Source organism: Macaca nemestrina, chromosome 9, assembly GCF_043159975.1.
Source record: "Macaca nemestrina isolate mMacNem1 chromosome 9, mMacNem.hap1, whole genome shotgun sequence".
Taxonomy (NCBI): domain Eukaryota; kingdom Metazoa; phylum Chordata; class Mammalia; order Primates; family Cercopithecidae; genus Macaca; species Macaca nemestrina.
The window spans coordinates 117,663,995-117,686,646 of NC_092133.1; the positions used below are offsets into that span (position 1 = coordinate 117,663,995).

The following is a 22,652-nucleotide window of genomic DNA, read 5'->3' on the forward strand; positions in this document are numbered from 1 at the left end:
CACACCTAGCCAATTTTTTATTTTTAGTAGAGACATGGCTTCACCATGTTGGTCAGGCTGGTCTCAAACTCCTGACCTCAGGTGATCCGCCCACCTTGGCCCTCCAAAGTGCTGGGATTACGGGGGTGAGCCACTACACCCAGACGGAAGTTATTTTAAGAAAATAATACAAGGATATGTGCAAATATTTAGCTGCAATAATGTTTATAACAGCATTTTTTAATAGTAAAAGTTTAAAACAACTTAATGTTCAACAACAGATTTGTTAAGGAATACAAATTCTAAACAGTAGATTATTAGTGAATGAGAATTGTGTTGAAGAATTTCTAAGGCATGCAAATTGTCCATAATATTTGTTATGTAAAAAACAAATTTCTAATCAGTAATTACTTATAGTTTCTTTTATGTTAAGATATATGTAAATATATTTTAAACTACATGCATCAAACATTATGAGAGACTATAGGTTCTTTTATTTGCTTATTTTTCTACAATGAATATGTGTGGCTTCTGAAATAGGAGAATTGTGTTGTCATTATTATTTTTACAAAGCAGCCATCTCTTATATAACACAATATAAATTAACTCAAAATAGATCAGAGATCTAAATGTAAGAACTAAAACTATAAAACTCTTAGAAGAAAACATAGGACAAAACATTCATAACATTGGATTTGGCAATGATTTCTTGGAGACCACACCAAAGGTTCAGGCAACAAAAGAAAAAAAATAGAAAACTCTGACTTCATGAACATTACAAACTTGTACAACAAAAGATACTATCAACAGAGTAAGAAGGAAACTCACAGAATGGGAGAAAATATTTGCAAAGTATATATCTGATAAAGGATTAATATCTAGAATAAAGAAGTCCTAAAACTCAACAACAAAAATAACAAAATGAATCCAAAAGACCTGAGTAAACATTTCTCCAAAAAAAGCATACAAATGTCCACTAAGCACATGAAAAAAAATCCTCAACAGCACTAATCATCAGGGAAATGCAAACGAAAACCACAGTGAAATACCACTGTATACCCATAAGGATGGCTGCTATGAAAAACAAGCAAACGAACCAAAAGTCCCAAAAATAACAAGTGTCGGTGAGGATGTGGAGAAATTGCAACTCTGGGCACTGCTGGCAGGAATGTAAAATGATATAACAGTTGCGGAAAAAAGTGTGATGGTTCCTCAACAGATTAAAGATGTGATCCAGCAATTCAACTGTTAGGTATCTACTCCAAAACAACTGAAAGCAGAGTCTCGAAGATGTAATTTTTCACCCCATATTCATTGCAGCATTATTCCTATTAGTCAATGGCGGAAATAACCCTGGGCATAGTGGCTCATGCCTGTAATCCCAGCACTTTGGAAGGCTGAGGTGGGTGGAACACCTGAGGTCAGGAGTTTGAGACCAGCCTAACTAATATGGTGAAACCCCGTCTCTACTACAGGCATGGTGGTGTGCACCTGTAGGCCCAGCTACTCAAGAGGCCGAGGCAGGAGATTCGCTTGAACCTGGGAGGCAGAAGTTGCAGTGAGCCAACAGTACACCATTGCACTCCAGCCTCGGTGACAGTGAGATTCTGTCTCAAAAAAAAAAAAAAAAAAAAAAAAAAAAAAGTGGAAGCAACGCAAGTAAGTATGCATAAATGGATGAACGGATAAACAAAATGTGATCTACACATACAACAGAATATTATTCAGCCTTAAAAAGGAAGGAAATTCTGACACATGCTACAACATGGATGAACCTTGAGAACATTGTGAAATAGACAAGTTACAAAAAGTTGAATCCTGTATGATTCTGTTCATGTAAGTGAAGTACCTGGAGTAGTAAAATTCGTAGAGACAGTGTAGTGGGCGTTTCCTGGGGATAGTAGGGAGGGTGTGGTGGGGAGTTAGTGTTAAATGAGCACGGAATTTCAGTTTTGCAGCGTGACAAGAGTTCTGGAGATGAATATTGATGATGGTTGCACAACAATATGTGTATTTCATACCACTGAAATGCACACTTAAAAATGGCTCAGATCGGAAATTTTATGTTATGTGTATTTTATCACAATAAAAAAAGGAGCTCTGTTTAAACGCGTGAACACTAGGGGTTCTCTTCTGACTCCACACCCTGACTCTTCACTTACAAGTCATGTGACCTTAGACATATTCCCTGTGACAGGCTATGAAAGAAAACTTGCCATACTGTTTAAAACTGTGTGTGTGGAATCACTTCACAAACGATGTCAGCACCAGATAAATGTGCAAGAATATACTGTTTTGTGTCTCTAATTAAATGAATTAATTAGGTCAATTTTGTAAAGTGGCTAGAACTGTGCCTCTCAATCAGTGCCAGCTGTTATTATAGTCCTTCCTGAGACAGGGCAGAATGAAGTACACACAGGACTAGCATCCCTGAGTTCTCTGCATCTACACCCACAGGAAATACGCCACTCAGAGGGCTTCCCACAGTCCTGCTCAGGAATAATTTATGCGGTGTCTCTGTGAAGTCTAGCCCGCTACAATGTACTGAACAGCTCCCCAAGGACCTGAAAGAGTTAATTAGCGTCCCTAACCACCTTCAGGCACTGGCTACAATCCAGCTAATTTAATAAAAGAGTATAATGACCCCAGGTTATTTATACTTCGAATTGTTTAAATCAATTGTATGATACAGTGTGGTACTAAAAAGTGCAGGGAAGTGTAGTCTAACTGTAATTTATAAAGCTGGAGTGATAACGTTTAAAAGAAAGGCTAAAATGTATATAAAAGCACTAGTAGCTAATTTGTGGCATAAAAGCATTAATCAAAATGACTAACAGAATTCTTGTACTACATGGGAGCTAGGAAAGCCGGTGACTCTTGTAGTCCTCTGACACTAGGTATCATGTGTCTTGGTCAGATTTATTTTCTGTAAGGTTTTAAAACAAATTACGAGTAATTTAGATAATGTAAGGGGAGCCCTGAAGGGAGGAGAAAGAGAAGGAGAAATGGAAGAGAGCAGGGAGAACGAGTGGAAGAAGGTGCTAGAGGATATCAATTTGTTTTTTCTTTTTTTGAGGTGGAGTCGGCGGGGCGCGGTGGCGCACTCCTGTAATCCCAGCACTTTGGGAAGCTGAGGTCGGGACGGGGGGGCGGGGGGAATCACCTGACATCAGGAGTTCGAGACCAGCCTGGCCAACACAGTGAAACCCCCGTCTCTACTGAAAAAAAAAATACAAAAAAATTAGCCAGGCGTGGTGACAGGCACCTGTAATCCCAGCTACTCGGGAGGCGGAGGCAGGAGAATTACTTGAACCCAGGAGGTGGAAATTGCAGTGAGCGGAGATCGCGCCACTGAACTCTAGCCTGGGCAACAAGAGTGAGACTCCGTCTCAAAAAGTAAACAAATAAATAAAATAAAAATTACAATTACAAAAAGAGACGTAAAAAAAGAGACGGAGTCTCCCTCTGTCTCCCAGGCTGGAGTGCAGTGGCACGATCTCAGCTCACTGCAAGCTCTGCCTCCCGGGTTCAAGCTATTCTCCTGCCTCAGCCTCAGCCTCCCACCCAGCCGAGCCACCGCACCCAGCCGAGCATATTAATTTCTAAAAATACTTTTGAGTTCATACTGATAATAAATGAGAGAGAGCAAGGGGGTGGGGAGAGAGAACAAAAAGACAAAATCTCTTCTCTACAGTGGAATGAAAGGACTAATAAATACAGAAGAAATGACGGAGTTAGAAAATTACTGTTCTGTAACCATCACAACAATAATTCAGCGGAAAATCATCAGTAGATGCTAAACTAGTGGGTGAACATTTCAGAAGCAACGGGGTATTTATGTAGACACAAAGCATCCCCTGCAAGATACTTATTAACTGCAAAGGAGAAAATAGTCATTTCATAGTGGAGTGACCTGGCAGACGCTGCCTTCACCAAAAAATCAAAGTTGATATTACTGATAATGGGACGAACCTCCAGATGAGATGCACTCAAGCAAGCCAAGCTTCACCTCCTGAAAGTCCTGAGCCAAATGCATCACTTGAATCTAATCATGGGAAAACAACCAGACAAATCCAAATCACCTGCAAACTAAATGGTCTCTACTCATCAAAAACATCAATGTCATGAGAGACAAAGGAAGGCAGAGGAAACGTTGCAGATTAAAGGTGACCAAAGAGACATGACGACTAAATGCCATGTGTGATCCCGGACTGGGAAAAAACAGCTATAATGGATACTATTGGGACAACTGAAGAAACGAATAAGGTATTTACATTTAATAATAGTACTCTATCTACGTCAGATTTCCTGATTTTCATAATTGGCCTGTGATTGTGTAAGTGAATATCCTTGTTTTTAGGAAACATACATTGAGATATTAAGTAAAACAGCCTGATGTCTGCAAGGAGCTTGCAAATGGTTCTCTCTCTCTCTATATATATATATATAATATATATATAAATAATATAATTAATATATGTAATATTACACTCAATATGTAATATTGGGTTTATATACAGTTTATCTTGAGAGAAAGAGAAAGCAAATGTGTCAGATTGTTCATAACTGGTGAATCTGAGTGTAAGGTATATGAGCATTCTTTTTACTATTCTTGCAATTTTCCTTTAAATTTGAAATTATTTTAATAATACAATGTAAAAAAAAAAAGTTGGACAAGCTAAGGTCTGAGCACATTTCCAACTCTAAGGGTGTCTGATTTGAAAGTCATTAGCAGCTTGTCAACATAGGCTAAGCCCAGGCTGGCCCCTCCCCTCCTTCCTCCCCACTCCTCCCCAGTCCTTCTTGCACCTGCCATCACACATCACGCTCCTATTGCTTTCTCCTCTGTGTTTCCTTCCAATTTTAGGATTTGAAATAATTTCAGAGTTTGTGTGAGCTTCTCAGGGGAAGATTCTACATAATTTTTAGCCAAAAGACTAGGAAACTCAACAAGGAAAATTAAACCTTTGCTATTTTTTCCTTCCTTTCTTCCTTCCTCCCTCCCTCCCTCCCTCCGTCTCTTCCTTCTTTTTTTTTTCCTTCCATAATTCACATTTCCTCTCTAGCAGGTCCTCCACCTCATAGTGAAATGGGCAATAAGCCCATCTCCTTTAAACAACAAAGCCACAAGCCACCCCGGATTCAAAGCTACCCTCCAGCTTCAGCCCTGCCTCCTCCCCTTCACGACTCCACCTCCTGGACTTTGTCTGTATTAGTTCTCCCTTTTCTCATCTACCACTCACCCCAACCCACTGCAAATTGCCTTCTGCCCTCACCCCTCCACTGAAACTGCCCTTGCCATCAGCCACCTCCTCAGAAGTCATGCTGATGGGCAGTTGTTGGCCCTCATTTCACCTGTTGTAGCATTTGATTCTGCTGACCACTCCTTTCTCTGGAAACACTCTCATGGCCCTCGTGGCCCTGATTTCTGATTCTCTGACAACTCTGGCCGCTCCTCCTCAATCTCCTTTGCAGGCTGCTCTTACTCTGCCTGTCCCTGAAGTGTGGATGATCCTGAGAGTTCCTTCCCAGGCCGCCTTCTGCACGGCCTCCCTAGTGTACCTCCTGAGCTCCAGGCCCATACTTCCACCTGCCTACCAGACACTCTCACTTGGGTGTCTCATAACCTCTTCAAACTCAGTATCTCCCAATCTGAACTGTTCACGTCAGACAGGGTCCCTTATCTCAGAGAATAGCACCGCCTGGACTTAGCTGGCAAGCCAGAAGCCTGACATTCATCCTTGCCTCCTGTCTCAACCTGTTCACCAATCAGCCAACACTTCCTATTCACTCCAGCACTCCCTCTCCATTGCTCTGCATCTGGTCAGCCCACAATTCACCATCTCCCATTCATATGACTACAGCATTTACCAACTTCCAGTCTCTCATCCCATTCACTCTGCATTTAAAATACTCTTTCTAACACAAAAATATGCTGTCGTTCCCCTGCTCAAAACCCTTCAGTGAGGTCCCTTGTCTTTTAATGAGAAATCCAAATAGCTTAACAAGGCTCATAAGGCCCACATGACAAGGACATTCTAACCAAGTCCTTTCTTCTTTTCAGTTCCTTGAACAAGCCAGGTTCTCTCTCACATCCATGGTTTAGAATAGGGGTCCCCCATCCCCGGGCCATGGACCAGTACTAATGGTGACCTGTTAGGAACCGGTCACATAGCAGGAGGTGAGCCCTGAGCCAGCATTCCCGCCTCAGCCCTGTCTCCTGTCAGATCGGTAGTGACATTAGATTCTCATAGGAGCAGGAACCCTACTGTGAACTGCAGATGTGAGGAATCTAGGTTGTGTGCTTCTTATGAGAATCGTAATGAATGTTTTGGGATGTCGAGGCGGGCAGATCACTTGAGGTCAGGAGTTCAAGACCAGCCTGGCCAACATGATGAAACCCCATCTCCACCAAAAATTCAAAAATTAGCCGGGCATGGTGGCGGGGGTCTGTAAACCCAACTACCCAGGAGACTGAGGCAGGAGAATCGCTGGAACCTGGGAGGCAGAGGCTGCAGTGAGCCAAGATCATGCCAGTGCACTCCAGCCTGGGTGACAGAGTGAGACTCCATCTCAAAAAAATAAAAAAAGAAAAAAGAAAAAGAAAAGAAAAAGAATCTAACTAATGCCTGATGATGATCTGAGGTGGAACAGTTTCATCCTGAAGTCATCTGCCACCCCCACCCCTCACAGCCCTGTCTGTGGAAAAATTGTCTTCCATGAGACCTGTCCCTGGTGCCAAAAAGGTTGGGGACCTGGTTTAGAATGTGCTATGGCATCTGCCTGGGACATTTTTGCCTCTTCTTTTTATCTGGATGACTTCCATAATCCTTCCGCTAGTTGCTGAACTGGATGGGAATCAGTAACAGCCAGTACTTTCTCTATCATGGTGCTTCCCCTCCTGTGCTCCTCTCACGCTAGACTGGACTACGTCCACCATGTCTGCCATTATGTTCCAATCAAGGCCACTGCCTGCAGCCAAAAGATGGAGTTCACAGGGCTCCCACGTCCATCATATAGGAACTCCCCATTTTTCCAAATTATCTGTACAATAGAAATTTTCTCTCCTCTTCCCTTGACTGGATATTTGGGAAACATCTTTTTGCTCAGTGGCCTAAGCAGATTCTGAAATATAGCTCTGTTTTCCTTCACTAATATTTATCTTCCTCTCTATATTAACACACTTTTCTTCTCCATTCTTAGCTATAGCTACACATCACAAATCTAGATTCCACTAATTCAAATTTTACAAATATGAATGACATGAATAAAAATTCATGAACCTCATCACTGAATATTCAACTTTTTGATAACAAGGAAAGAAAACCTCAAGCTATAACTTAGGAAATCATGTATTCACCTAACACATTTTCCTCTTTTGAATTTAATAAGTAATTTTTACAAAATAGAATATTCCTGTTTAGTTATAATACTTCACATCAAAATGAAAGCCGCGAGAACTGAAGTTTTACATTACCTTATCTTACTCCATCTTTAAGAGTATATTTAATAAAATTAAAATGCTTAATTTGCAACTATAAAAGAACCCAGTCCAAACAAATATTTACTATAACTTTGTTTGTTTGTTTTGTTTTAACTGAGAACCGTGTTTCACTTTGAACTGTCACCCAAAGTTAGCCCCTGTGACTGCTAAATAAGAAAGGGTTGGTGGGGCACAGTGGCTCATGCCTGTAATCCCAGCACTTTGGGAGGCTGAGGCGGGTGGATCACCTGAGGTCGGGAGTTCGAGACCAGCCTGACCAACATGGAGAAACCCCATCTCTACTAAAAATACAAAATTAGCTGGGCTTGGTGGTACATGCCTGTAATCCCAGCTACTCAGGAGTCTGAGACAGGAGAATCGCTTGAACCCGGGAGACAGAGGTTGCAGTGAGCCAAGGTTGTGCCATTGCACTCCAGCAGCCTGGGCAACAAGAGCAAGACTCCGTCTCAAAAAAAAAAAAAAAAAAAAAAAAAGAAGGGGAACCAGGTCAGGCATGGTGGCTCACGCCTGTAATCCCAGAACATTGGGAGGCCAAGGCGAGTGGATCACCTGAGGTCAGGAGTTCAAGACCAGCCTGGCCAACATGGTGACACAGTGAGACCCTGTCTCTACTAAAAATACAAAAATTAGCTGGGTGTGGGGGCACACGCCTGTAATTCCAGCTACTTGGGAGGCTGAGGGAGGAGACTCTCTTGAACTGGGGGGCAGAGGTTGTGGTGAGCTGAGATTGCACCACTGCACTCCAAACTGGGTGACAGTGAGACCTTGTCTCAAAAAGAAAGAAAAAAAAAATGTACCTCACAGGATCTTCCTCCACATGCAGCATTGGGCTTATTGCTAGAAAGACACAGACTATTCTCTTTCACTGGGACATTTCTTTTCAGTTGTGAACCTTCAACTGTCTGTAGAACATGGTAAAAGCCATCACCCAGCCACTGATAGACTAATGTGTGGTAGGAAAGGGTAACTACAAGAAATGAAAGCCATAGAGAGCAGGCCCAGGCTTGTGTTTTGGGAAAGCTGAATGAACTTTACAAAGCACATTGCGGGAAACAAGCACGAACGCTGTCACCTTGTCAGCCTTACATGATGTTCTGAACTGTACATCTGACTTTTACAAGGATGTGATAATAAAAAGAAAATGGCTGCCAAGAGTGTTTTAATTGATTCTGACCCCAATGGTGGCTACAAATGACTGTCCAAGGCTTTCTCCTCAGCTCCTGAGCCCAAACACTTCAATGTCACTTAGACCATTAGGGCCAGGCTCTCAGTCTTAAACTCATGTCACAGAGATGATGTGAATTATGAATATAGAGTCAAAGATGCCATTTACCTAATAGCACAGTTAAAAATTTTTTCCAACATACTCTCATACAGGGCTGCTAGGAGAACAAATTGATGACATGTTTTGCCAGGCTAATATGATGCATCCATTTCTTTAAAAACATTCATAGGATTTTAATTAGTAAGAATACAAAGAAATTGTCATAAATGGAGAAGCCATGGACGCACAATGACGTTCACTGAAGGATACAAAGGTTATTTGTAACAGTAACATGAGAAATAGAAAGACGTATTAGCAGGGGACTGATATTTTGGACTTACCCCATTGTTGGATTGTTTTTAGCATTTTACGTTTGTCAATACATTGAATCTTCATGACAATCCTATGAAGCAGGTGTCATTACTTCTTTGTTTTTTCAGATAAAGAAACTGAAGCACAGAGAGGCATTTGCCCAGACTAGTGCTGGAGCTGAGATTGGAATTTAAATAATTCAGCTCCAAAGCCAGCTCTCTAAATGTACCGTAATGCTTTCTGACATAGTCACATCTAAAATCTTATACAGTTAACTGTGTTTGTGTTTGTAATTATGTGGAAAAATACTCATGTTATCATGTCTAGTTAGAAAAAGAAAGATGAGGCCGGGCGCCGTGGCTCCCGCCTGTAATCCCAGCACTTTGAGAGGCCGAGGCGGGCGGATCACGAGGTCAGGAGACCCAGACCATCCTGCCTAACATGGTGAAACCCTGTCTCTACTAAAAAATACAACAGCAACAACAACAGCAAAAAATTGCCGGTCACGGTGGCTGGCGCCTGTAGTCCCAGCCACTCGGAAGGCTGAAGCAGAATGGCGTGAACCCGGGAGGCGGAGCTTGCAGTGAGCTGCGATCACGCCACTGCACTCCAGCCTGGGCGATAAAGTGAGACTCCGTCTTAAAAAAAAAAAAAAAGGCGGTGCAAATAAATGTCCTCCTTTCTCCTGCTGCAAACCTCCTTGTGGATGTTTGGTGTCACTGCTGTTGGCAAGTGAACCTCAGTTTGGTTCGCTAACAGAGGTAAACATGGCTATTTTTAGAGCTTGCTTTCTTTCTTTTTTCTGTTCCTTTTTCTTTTTTTCTTTTTCTTTTTTTGAGATGGAGTCTTGCTTTGTCGCCCAGGCTGGAGTGCAGAGACATGATCTTGGCTCACTGCAACCTCCGCCTCCTGGGTTCAAGGGATTCTCCTGTGTCAGCCTCCTGAGTAGCTAGGACCACAGGCGCACTCCACCACGCCTGGCAAATTTTTGTATTTTTAGTAGAGACAGGGTTTCACCATGTTGGCCAGGCTGGTCTTGAACTCCTGACCTCAGGTTATCCACCCGCCTCAGCCTCCCAAAGTGCTGGGATTACAGATGTCAGCCACCACACCCAGTGGGATTTTTAGAGCTTTCTGAATTCCACGTGAGCAATCGTATTTGCCATGGCTGCCCCTCCCCCATGCCTCTGCTAAGGCTTGGCTTCTGGACCCCACAAGGTGCTCATTCCTCCTTCTATGGCTTTCTCAGAGGCAAGTGAACAAGAGTAACTCCATCTTGAATAGGAGCTGGGGAAAATGAGGCTCAGACCTATTGGGCTGCATTCCCAGACGGTTAAGGCATTCTAAGTCACAGGATGAGATGGGAGGTCAGCACAAGATACAGGTCATAAAGACCTTGCCAAAACCCACCGAAACCAAGATGGCCCCAAGAGTGACTTCTGGTCATCCTCCTCACTGCTACACTCTCACCAGCACCATGACAGTTTACAAATGTCATAGCAATGTCAGGAAGGTACTCTATATGGTCTAAAAAGGGGAGACATGAAAAATCCACCCCTGGTTTAGCATATCATCAAGAAATAACCATAAAAATGGGCAACCAGCAGCCTCCAGGCTGCTGTGTCTATGGAGTAGCCATTCTTTTAATCCTTTACTTCCCTAATAAACTTGCTTTCACTTTACTCTATGGACTCGCCCTGAATTCTTTCTTGCGCGAGATCTAAGAACCCTCTCTTGGGATGTGGATCGGGACCCCTTTCCTGTAACAGCTTTGCTGCTGGTATTCAATCTTCTGTACCTGCCCTTGCCTTTCCCTCCACTTGTCCAACTCACTCTTAATTTAAAAAAATCCAGCTCAATTCCTGCCTGTTGCATGAAGCTTTCGATGCCTTCTCAAAGTTCAAACATGTACTTCGTGCCACGCAGTTCAACCCTGTAACTATCTCCTTCTGACGACACCGCCTCTTCCCACCTAGCTCACATCCTGGCAGGGAACCAGGATCACGTATTATGCTCTTCTAGAGCCTAGTGACATGGTGGGCAATCAGTACACATCTGACTAATAAATACAAATAAATAAATAAATAGCCAATTAAGTGGCTTCCTTTAAATTTAATGAAAATTCTTAATAAAACTTTAGAGACTGAATCTAATTTTTAGTAGGTTTCAGGCCTATAGGCCAGTGATACTTTACGTGGACATTCTAAAATCTCCCCCACAAAGCACCGTACTGAATCCCAGAGTCCCTATGAAGTTCAGGTGTCAATTAAGACAGGGATTTTCCCTGAGTCCTTTGGTTCCAGTTTGTTGAGTTGCTGGTGCAATATTTACTTCCTGCTCCCTAAACTGCGCCCCCTCCTATAGTCACCCCATCAAGCTTACACAATCTATGGTGCCCAAAGTGATGACACCTCCATAAATCAGTGCTCAAAGTGCCTGCTGTTGCTAACGTGCCCAGGTGATGAATGTCTTTCTGCACTTTCTTGGTGTAGAATATTTTGATTGATTTAACACAGGTTTTGATTCAGTCAAGGGCTGTGGAAGGCTCCATGGCATCAAGGAACCACATCTGAGCAACAGAAGCAGGAGCCCATGTTAAAAGGAAACAAAGGCCGGCAGAGGCTGGGAGGGAGGTGGACTTGCTGCCCCATGGTCCTCTACTATTTTCAGACCAAAAGGCACTACTTATGTGAAATCTGCAAATTGCTCACCAACAAGAGTTGCTGATACACGCTTACCTCTCATCACATTTAATCAGAATCACGCTGTCTGTTCCAATCCCTAAGGCTGCAGCTCCCTTCTTGAGAGAAAAATGACTCTGTAAAAAATATATATATGTTTGCAATTAGTTCCATATAAAAACAAGATCCATTCCATTGGCTGTTTGTTTTCTGTTTTCCTTTTCTCCTTTTATTTCTAGTCTGTTCCTCCAAAGCCTGGGCTGCTGAGAGAAGATGGCATCCTTCACTTGTGCTTTTTTAAAAATTGTGGTGAAACAACCGGGTGTGGTGACTCACGCCTGTAATCCCAGCACTTTGGGAGGCTAAGGCGGGCAGATCACAAGGTCAGGAGTATGAGACCAGCCTGGCCAACATAGTGAAACCCTGTCGCTATAGGACAAAAAAAAAAAAAAAAAAAATTAGCTGGGTGTGGTGGCAGGCGCCTGTAATTCCAACTACTCAGGACGCTGAGGCAGGAGAATCACTTGAACCCGGGAGACGGAGGTTGCAGTGAGCCAAGATCGCGCCATTGCACTCCAACCTGGGAGACAAGAGTGAAACTCCGTCTCAAAAAAAAAAAAAAAAAAAAAAAAAAAAAAAGTGGTGAAACAATATAACTTAAATGCCATCTTAACCATTTTTATTTATTTATTTTTATTTTTATTTTAAGTTCCAGGGTACATGTGCAGGATGTGCAGGTTTGTCACATAGGTAAACGTGTGCCATGATGGTGTGCTGCACCTATCACCCATCGCCTAGATATTAAGCCCAGCATGCATTAGCTATTTTTCCCAATGCTCTGCCTCCCCCCACACCCCCAACCCCAGCACTGACAGGCACCACTGTGCATTATTAACTTTTTTTGAGATGGAGTTTTGCTTTTGTCACTCAGGCTGGCGTGCAATGGTGCAATCTCAGCTCACTGCAACCCCTGCCTCCCGGGTTCCAGTGATTCTCCTGCCTCAGCCTCTCAAGTAGCTGGGTTTACAGGTGCCTGCCACCATGCCTGGCTAATTTTTGATATTTTTAGTGGAAATGGGGTTTCACCACGTTGGCCAGGCTGGTTTCAAACTCCTGACCTCAGGTGATCCACCTGCCTCGACCTCCCGAAGTGCTGGGATTACAGGCATGAGCCACCGCACCCAGCCTTATTAACCATTTTTAAGTGTATATTTCAGTGGCCTCAAGTATATTCACAGTGCTGTGCAAACCATCACCTCCATCCATCTTCAGAACTCTTTTCATCTTGCAAAACTAAAATTCCATGCCCATTAAACAACTCCTCATTCTCCCCACCCCCAGCCCCTGAAAACCACCATTCCGTTTTCTGTCTCTGAATTTAACTACTCTAAGTACCTCACATAAGTGGAACATACAGCATTTGACTTTTTGTGACTGGTTTATTTAACTTAGTATAATGTCCTCAAGGTTCACCCATGTTGTAACACGTGTGAGAATTTCCTTCCTTTTTAAGGCTGAATGACATTCTGTTATATGTACGTACCACATTTTGTTTAGCCATTCATCCATTTATAGAAACAGGCTGCTTCTACCTTTTGGCTATTGTGGAATAATGCTACTGTGACATATGGGGGTACAACTGCCTCTTCAAGACTCCGCTTTCAATTGCTTTGAGGAGATACCTACAAGTGGAATTGCTAGATCATACAACACTTCTATTTTTAACTTTTCGAGGAACATTCATATAGCGCTCCATCGTGGCTGTACCATTTTACATCCCCACTCTCAGTGGATGAGGTTTGCAGTTTCTCCACATCCTCACCAACCATCATAATTTCCTGTTTTTTGGTAATAGTCATCCTAATGAATGAGAGATGGCAACTCATTATGCTTCAGATTTGCATTTCCCTAATGATCAGTGATGTTGAACATCTTGTGCTTAGCATCATGTGCTTAGTGGCCATTTGTACATCTCCTCTGGAGAAATGTCTATTCAAGTGCTTTGCCCATTTTGAATAGCGTTGTTTATTTAGTATTTGTTATTTTTGGGATTTTTGAGGGATGCTAGAAAGATGCTGGAAAGATGCTGGAAATTGTAAATGGATCCGGTAACCCGATACACAGTAACTCTAAGCCAATTTTACATACAAGGCTTAAGAATACATCAACCACCCCCAGCAGCTATGTATTGTATGGCTCTCAGGCTTATATGTTACCAAGAAGTTACACTCAGTTTCTCCCAGGTTCAGTGAAACTGAGTACACTCAGGTAGGAGGACAAGTGACCCTAAATCTAGCACTCTTTATTCCAGAGTTGCTGGAGGGGCTATTTGTTGCACAGGCAACTGCCAAGCCTGAGTCAGGCTTTGAAAAAGAGGCATCAATTGCTGGCTGGGGCAGAATGACTTGTCTGCGTGTACAGAACAGGCCACACTGCCAGGCCACCGCCAAAGTCTTTGTGCCTTTGGTTATTGATTCCGAGTCGGATTGTGTGTCTCAATGGTTGCAATCACTGTGCCATTTGGATTGCTGAGAAAGGCTAACCTAAGCCCAGCTGTACTGCATCTGCCCATCAGCCTCTTACTATTAACTACAGATCATTAAGCTGTCCAAAAGGAGAGCTGCTTCCTCAATTTACATCTCCAAAGGCTGCTGACTGGAATTTTAAGTTACGGATCCTGAGAGGGTCCTTTCTCTTCGAATGCCCACTTTTGTACTCATCTGAATTCTCAAACACACAGCGCAGGAGCTCTTAACACACATATTTTAAGGGGGTATGTCTAATCACCAAGAAGAAATCACATTTAGAACAGCAGCAAATAATGATGACCAATCAAGGAGACCTGGAGCTGTGGAGTTTGACAAGCCCAGTGCAGCTAGAAGCAATGAGACAGGGCCATTAGCCTCCTTTTACAACCTCAGAATGACAAAGTGGACAGTCATTACCGAGATACCTGGGAACTAGAGGAGAAAGCTTAATTAGATCAAGGTTTATAAAGATGCATGACCTCCCCCACCAAAAAAAAACCAAAAAAACAAAAAAACAAAAAAACAAAAAAGTGTTATTTTTTTGTGCATTTAGCAGAGCCCTGGGTGACCCTGAAGAGGAGGAGCTCAGAGGCAAGCTAAGTCTCTTACAGCCAGGAGGGAACAGAACAGAACAACCAGCTGCCCTGACTAAGTAAGTGCAAGCCACTCAAATTACCCTCTGTGAATGAGCTCTTAAGCACTAAACTGCAAAAAGGCGAATTGGGGATAAGTAAGAGATCTGGTGCACCTGGTCAATGGGAGGACGTATTCTTGTCTAGTCTTTAATGAGAAAGAATAGGGGTTCTTAAATGAGGAGCAATTACCCAGGATAATTGATCATGGTACCAAATGCTGCAGATTTAAAGAAAAACACATGCCCAAATAGAAAGCTTAAAGACGGGGAATAAAGGTGAGATGAGGCATGAAAAAGAAAATTACGTAGCAAACATCGAGTCTGTTTATATTTTGAGGAAAGGGAGCAGAGAAATAGCTTAATGTTATTCACAAATAGCAAGGGACCCATGGAGAGGAAGAAACTTGAGAGGAAAAAGCAATCTACCTAATGAGGGAGAAACAGTGAAGATAGCTTAAAGGGCACGTTTCTCTGGGCCGGCAAGGCCACATGTGGACAGTCATTTTTATTCCTTGGCACCACGTTGAATGGAACTACTTGTTGATGAATCAGAGTGTCTGAAGAACAACCACCTGCATTCTGAGGAGACTGGAAAGCAAGTGTTTAGAGAGAACCTAGAGGGTTCTCTGGAAACAAATATAAAAATTGAACCAGTGGCCGGGCGTGGCGGCTCACGCCTGTAATCCCAGCACTTTGGGAGGCTGAGGCCAACAATCATAATTTTCTGTTTTTTGATAATAGTCATCCTAATAAATGAGAGATGGCAACTTATGCTTTGGTGGGTGGATCACGAGGTCAGAAGATCGAGACCATCCTGGCTAACACGGTGAAACCCCGTCTCTACCAAAAATACAAAAAATTAGCCGGGCGTGGTGGTGGGCACCTGTCGGGAGGCTGAGGCAGGAGAATAGCATGAATAGGGAGGCAGAGGTTGCGGTGAGCTGAGATTGTGCCACTGCACTCCAGCCTGGGTGACACAGAGAGACTCCGTCTCAAAAAAGAAAAAAAAAAAAAATTGAACCAGTGATTCAACAGTTATCTGCAAGGCCAACAAGAATTGAGGGGAGATGTTTTAGCAAAGAATGCTGAGTTTGGCAACTACATCTGCCAGCAGCACATACTAGCAGACCATCCAGAGAAGTGAGGACACAAACTACACCTCAGAAGATAACATCATCAAAGGACCAAAAGGCCCTCTTCCCCTCAGCACAAGGAAGCTCTTTATAGAGTTTTCCAAAATACCTCAATACACTTCAGTTTTTGGTACTTCCACCTAAAAATACATGTGTGTGCACACTCATGCACATGCATACACGTGCACACAGAGGAAACTTGGAGAAAAAGATAACGTGCTCAGGACTAAGAAAATCAAAACTGCTCAACTACGTGGAAACTGAACAACCTGCTTCTGAATGACTTCTGGATACATAATGAAATGAAGGCAGAAAGATGTTCTTTGAAACCAATGAGAACAAAGATACAACATACCAGAATCTCTGGGACACATTTAAAACAGTGGGTAGAGGGAAATTTATAGCACTAAATGCCCACAAGAGAAAGCAGGAAAGATCTAAAATTGACACCCTAACATCACAAATAAAAGAACTAGAGAAGCAAGAGCAAACATATTCAAAAGCTAGCAGAAGGCAAGAAATAACTAAGATCAGAGCAGAACTGAAGGAGATAGAAACACAAAAAACCCTCCAAAAAATCAGTGAATCCAGGAGCTGGTTTTTTGAAAAGATCAACAAAATTGATGGACCACTAGCAAGACTAATAAAGAAGAAAAGAGAGAAGAATCAAATAGACGCAACAAAAAATGATAAAGGGGATATTACCACCGACCCCACAGAAATACAAACTACCATTAGAGAATACTATAAACACCTCTACACAAATAAACTAGAAAACCTAGAAGAAATGGATAAATTCCTGGACACTTACACTCTCCCAAGACTAAACCAGGAAGAAGTTGAATCCCTGAATAGACCAATAACAGCCTCTGAAATTGAGGCAATAATTAATAGCCTACCAACCAAAAAAAGTCCAGGACCAGACGGATTCACAGCCGCATTCTACCAGAGGTACAAGGAGGAGTTGCTACCATTCCTTCTGAAACTATTTCAATCAATAGAAAAAGAGGGAATCCTCCCTAACTCATTTTACGAGGCCAACATCATCCTGATACCAAAGCCTGACAGAGATACAACAAAAAAAGAGAATTTTAGACCAATATCCCTGATGAACATCGATCAAAAATCCTTAATAAAATACTGGCAAACCGAATCCAGCAGCACATCAAAAAGCTTATCCACCATGATCAAGTGGGCTTCATACCCTGGGATGCAAGGCTGGTTCAACATACGCAAATCAATAAATGTAATCCAGCATATAAACAGAACCAAAGACAAAAACCACATGATTATCTTAATAGATGCAGAAAAGGCCTTTGACAAAATTCAACAGCCCTTCATGCTAAAAACGCTCAATAAATTCGGTATTGATGGAACGTATCTCAAAATAATAAGAGCTATTTATGACAAACTCACAGCCAATATCATACTGAATGGGCAAAAACTAGAAGCATTCCCTTTGAAAACTGGCACAAGACAGGGATGCCCTCTCTCACCACTCCTATTCAACGTAGTGTTGGAAGTTCTGGCTAAGGCAATCAGGCAAGAGAAAGAAATCAAGGGTATTCAGTTAGGAAAAGAAGTCAAATTGTCCCTGTTTGCAGATAACATGATTGTATATTTAGAAAACCCCATTGTCTCAGCCCAAAATCTCCTTAAGCTGACAAGCAACTTCAGCAAAGTCTCAGGATACAAAATCAATGTGCAAAAATCACAAGCATTCTTATACACCAGTAACAGACAGAGAGCCAAATCATGAATGAACTTCCATTCACAATAGCTTCAAAGAGAATAAAATACCTAGGAATCCAACTTACAAGGATGTAAAGGACCTCCTCAAGGAGAACTACAAACCACTGCTCAGTGAAATAAAAGAGGACACAAACAAATGGAAGAACATACTATGCTCATGGATAGGAAAAATCAATATTGTGAAAATGGCCATACTGCCCAAGGTAATTTATAGATTCAATGCCATTCCCATTAAGCTACCAATGATTTTCTTCACAGAATTGGAAAAAACTGCTTTAAAGTTCATATGGAACCAAAAAAGACCCCACATTGCCAAGACAATCCTAAGCCAAAAGAACAAAGCTGGAGGCATCATGCTACCTGACTTCAAACTATACTACAAGGCTACAGTAACCAAAACAGCATGGTACTGGTACCAAAACAGAGATATAGACCAATGGAACAGAACAGAGCCCTCAGAAATAATACCACACATCTACAGCCATCTGATCTTTGACAAACCTGACAAAAACAAGCAATGGCGAAAGGATACCCTATTTAATAAATGGTGCTGGGAAAATTGGCTAGCCATAAGTAGAAAGCTGAAACTGGATCCTTTCCTTACTCCTTACACAAAAATTAATTCAAGATGGATTAGAGAATTAAATGTTAGACCTAAAACCCTAGAAGAAAACCTAGGTAATACCATTCAGGACATAGGCATGGGCAAGGACTTCATGTCTAAAACACCAAAAGCAATGGCAACAAAAGCCACAATTGACAAATGGGATCTAGTTAAACTAAAGAGCTTCTGCACAGCAAAAGAAACTACCATCAGAGTGAACAGGCAACCTACAGAATGGGAGAAAATTTTTGCAATCTACTCATCTGATAAAGGGCTAATATCCAGAACCTATAAATAACTCAACTCAATCAAATTTACAAGGAAAACACAACCCCATCAAAAAGTGGGCAAAGGATATGAACAGACACTTCTCAAAAGAAGACACTCATACAGCCAATAGACACATGAAAAAATGCTCATCATCACTGGCCATCAGAGAAATGCAAATCAAAACCACAATGAGATACCATCTCACACCAGTTAGAATGGCAATCATTAAAAAATCAGGAAACAACAGGTGCTGGAGAGGATGTGGAGAAATAGGAACACTTTTACATTGTTGGTGGGACTGTAAACTAGTTCAACCATTATGGAAAACAGTGTGGTGATTCCTCAAGGATCTAGAACTAGAAATACCATTTGACCCAGCCATCCCATTACTGGGTATATACCCAAAGGATTATAAGTCATGCTGCTATAAAGACACATGCACACGTATGTTTAGTGTGGCACTATTCACAATAGCAAAGACTTGGAATCAGGCCAAATGTCCATCAGTGACAGACTGGATTAAGAAAATGTGGCACATATACACCATGGAATGCTATGCAGCCATAAAAAAGGATGAATTCGTGTCTTTTGTAGGGACATGGATGCAGCTGGAAACCATCATTCTCAGCAAACTATCGCAAGAACAGAAAACCAAACACCGCATGTTCTCACTCATAGGTGGGAACTGAACAATGAGATCACTTGGACACAGGAAGGGGAACATCACACACTGGGTCCTATTGTGGGGAGGGCGTAGTGGGGAGGGATAGCATTAGGAGATATACCTAATGTAAATGACGAGCTAATGGGTGCAGCACACCAACATGGCACATGTATACATATGTAACAAACCTGCACGTTGTGCACATGTACCCTAGAACTTAAAAGTATAAAAAAAGAAAGAAAGACAGAAAGAATTGGAACAAGACATCTGGAAAGCTGTATCAATTATTTCAAGCCATTGCTGATTTCATCCAAATATTTAACTGAGACTGAGATTCGACTGCCTAACAGATCACAGGGTTTCAGGGACAAGCCTCTGCTGGGCTCGGAGGACACAGATTATTAAGACAGTCCTTAGTGCCTGGTGATCTCCCCTACTTATCCTCTGTCTTCGTTCCCCTCGCTCTGTCTACCTGGTGTGCTGGCCTTCCTGGTCTTCCGTGAGCTTGCTAAACTTCTTGCCTCTGAGCCTTTGCCCTTGCAGTTCATTTTCCCGGAAAACCTTCCTTCGAATACTTACATGGCTCCCTCCCTCATTCAATGTAGGTCTCTGCTCACATATCACCTCCACACAGAGCTATTTTTATGACCATCTTGTAAAGTAGCTGACTACCACCCTAATCTCATCACCACTTGACATTATTGCAAATACTAGTTCACTGCGTGTCCACTACAAGAACACAGCAGGCTGCATCAGGGCGAAAACTTTGTCATAGCGTATAGTTGACAAATATTTGTTGAATCTGTTGACCACATGCTCAGAGAACAAGTCCAGAGAAATGTCACTATTTATTGCCATAACTATCTGGCCACGAAGACCAATGTTGAAGTGTGGCTCTGGTGGACTCCGTGGACCCCAATGCCTCGAATCTAAGGCCCATTCTAAAAGCAAGACCAGGGGTCTTCTTGGCACCCGCCTCAGAACAATGAACTTAAGTGAATGGGGATCATTACATATTGTCCCCAACAAGTAGATCTTGAAGCCCAGCCTATCAATGAGCTGGAATCTGCCTATTTGACCCTTCCTCATGCTTCATGACCCCCAAGCCCAATCCCTCAGCAATTGCAGTTCTGATCTTCTCCTCCTCCTTCACACCCTTCTGACACCTCCATTTGCTGGCTCCTTACACCCTAAGATTTGAGGGAAATGATAGCTATAGCTTCCTTAGAAAGACTGGTCACCTCTGTCCTTAATTCTGCTTGCCAACTGGCCCAAAAGAACATTCTCTTGCTAAAGCATCAGATTTACAAAGAAACTTGTGCTCTGGGAGACCACCTCATTGGCTTCTAATTATGATGATCTGGAGGGGAGGTGACCACCCAGACACATTTTGAGAGACTCTGTGTGATTCGCAGGTGATGTGGATCTGTACACCGGCGCATCTGTGAAGCTGCTATCTTATTAGTCACACTCAGTTCTGACTAGTAGATCAAGGTGGCCCCATTGTGAGCTTGTACCCTAAGTAAGTGTCAAATAAAAGGAATGATGTGTACCAGTTTAAGTTTAACATGACAAGAGATCCAAGAATGATCTTCAGTGACAAATGTGAACATCGGTACTGAGTATGTCTTCAGTCATTTTCATCACTCTGTGGACAACAGTGATTTCTATGATTTGTGGATCACAAAGAGTGAATGAAAGTGTGTAATGGAAAGAGGTGATCTGAGGCACAATGATGAGGGTTTGACACCTGCTTCTATTTAGGCAAATTACTTTCTCATCCTGAGCCATGATTTGCTTAGGTGCAATGATGAAATCCTCTTGGCAGAATTGATGTCAGAAGTGTAGCTGTGGCATGTGAGGTGGCTTACATATAATTTTTTGGGCTATCCCCAAAAAGGCTAGCCCTTCCTATCCTCCCATCCTCCTACCTAATGTGATACTGTCCTCAGATCTCCCTCCTTACCTCGAGTGGCATTTTGAAATCTTCAAACAAAATGCAAGTCAATCCCTTTCTTTCTTCTGTGTGTGTGTGTGTGTGTGTGTGTGTGTGTGTGTGTGTTTGAGATGGAGTCTCGTCCTTTCACCCTGAAGTGCGGTGGTGTGATCTCAGCTCACTGCAACCTTTGCTTCCCAGGTTCAAGAGATTCTCCTGCCTCAGCCTCCCGAGTAACTGGGATTACAGGCGCCACCATCACACCCTGCTAATTTTTGTATTTTTAGTAGAGATGGGGTCTCACCATGTTGGCCAGGCTGATCTCGAACTCCTGACCTCAGGTGATCTGCCCGCTTCGGCCTCCCAAAGTGCTGGGATTACAGGCATGAACCACCGCGCCTGGCTAATTCACTTTATTTCTTAAAATAAATATATGTATGTAGGGAAATCTCAAAATTTTACAAGTAGCAGTCTAGGATGTAGACTCTCCCAAGGCTGTGGATCCTTGAGTGTTGCTCTGGCACTTTGGGAGGAAGGGCACATCCCTCTTAAGGAAATCACTGGCCCCGACTCCACTCTCCCTGCTGCCTCCGTCTCACCTGCTGGCTGGGCTCAGATCCTTCTAACGACAGTGTCATCTGTGAGGGGCTCACTGGAGCCATGCGCGGTGCACACTACCCTTCCCACGTATCATCTTGCTTCATCCTCCCCACAACTACAGGAGCTGGGTATCATCACCCCATTTTGCAGATGAGGAGGAGATGAAGGGTCACACCCTGGGAGGTAGCAGAGCAGGGCCTGTCACCATTTCATCAATTCCAAAGCTCATGAGCTTTATCACTAACCTGGAGAACAGTAAGTCTGTTCAGTCACTTTTGACCTGGCACTGGGAACAAGGGAGCATCTGTCATCTGGCGTGAATGGGATTTCAGAAGCCCTTTCCCATCCCTTTCTTCCCCAGTACAAAGGACACTTGCTGAAAGCAGGCACTGGGTATGTTCTGTCCACTGCTCTCTCTCCCCGCCAGAAGCAATGCCTGGCACCTGCAGCACTAAAGGAAGGAAGGAATAAAGGAAGCATCTCTCTGCACAGTGGCTGAGTTGTGTCTCACCATCTCACGCCTTTGCCTCTCCGAGTGCAATAGGAGTATCCCCAGGAGAGGCAATAGAGAGGTCTTACCTAGCGCTTACATCTCAGCATGGCTTTCGGGTTCTTTCCTGAGAAGAGGTTTGGATAGACTGAATAGAGAAGAAAATAACACGGGAGTGATGAGGACCCTACGGTGAGAAGGAGGCAGGAATGCAGCAGTGGAGCAGGGGAGCTGAAGGTAAATGGATGTATTCCACAATTTCACTCACTGTCAATTCTGACTAAGGGGGAGCAATACATTT

At 42.8% G+C, this 22,652-nt stretch overlaps 1 protein-coding gene across 2 annotated transcripts in view; it reads right to left on the reverse strand.

Moving 5' to 3' along the window:
• The window catches only part of LOC105480007 (glutamate decarboxylase 2), an 87,148-nt gene that overhangs the window by 44,080 nt on the left and 20,416 nt on the right, over window positions 1-22,652 (reverse strand). For both annotated transcript variants that reach the window (XM_011738419.3, XM_011738420.3), the window contains one exon: window positions 11,798-11,877. In XM_011738419.3, coding sequence (XP_011736721.1) covers window positions 11,798-11,877 — 80 coding nt within the window. The remainder of the gene's footprint in view (window positions 1-11,797; window positions 11,878-22,652) is intronic.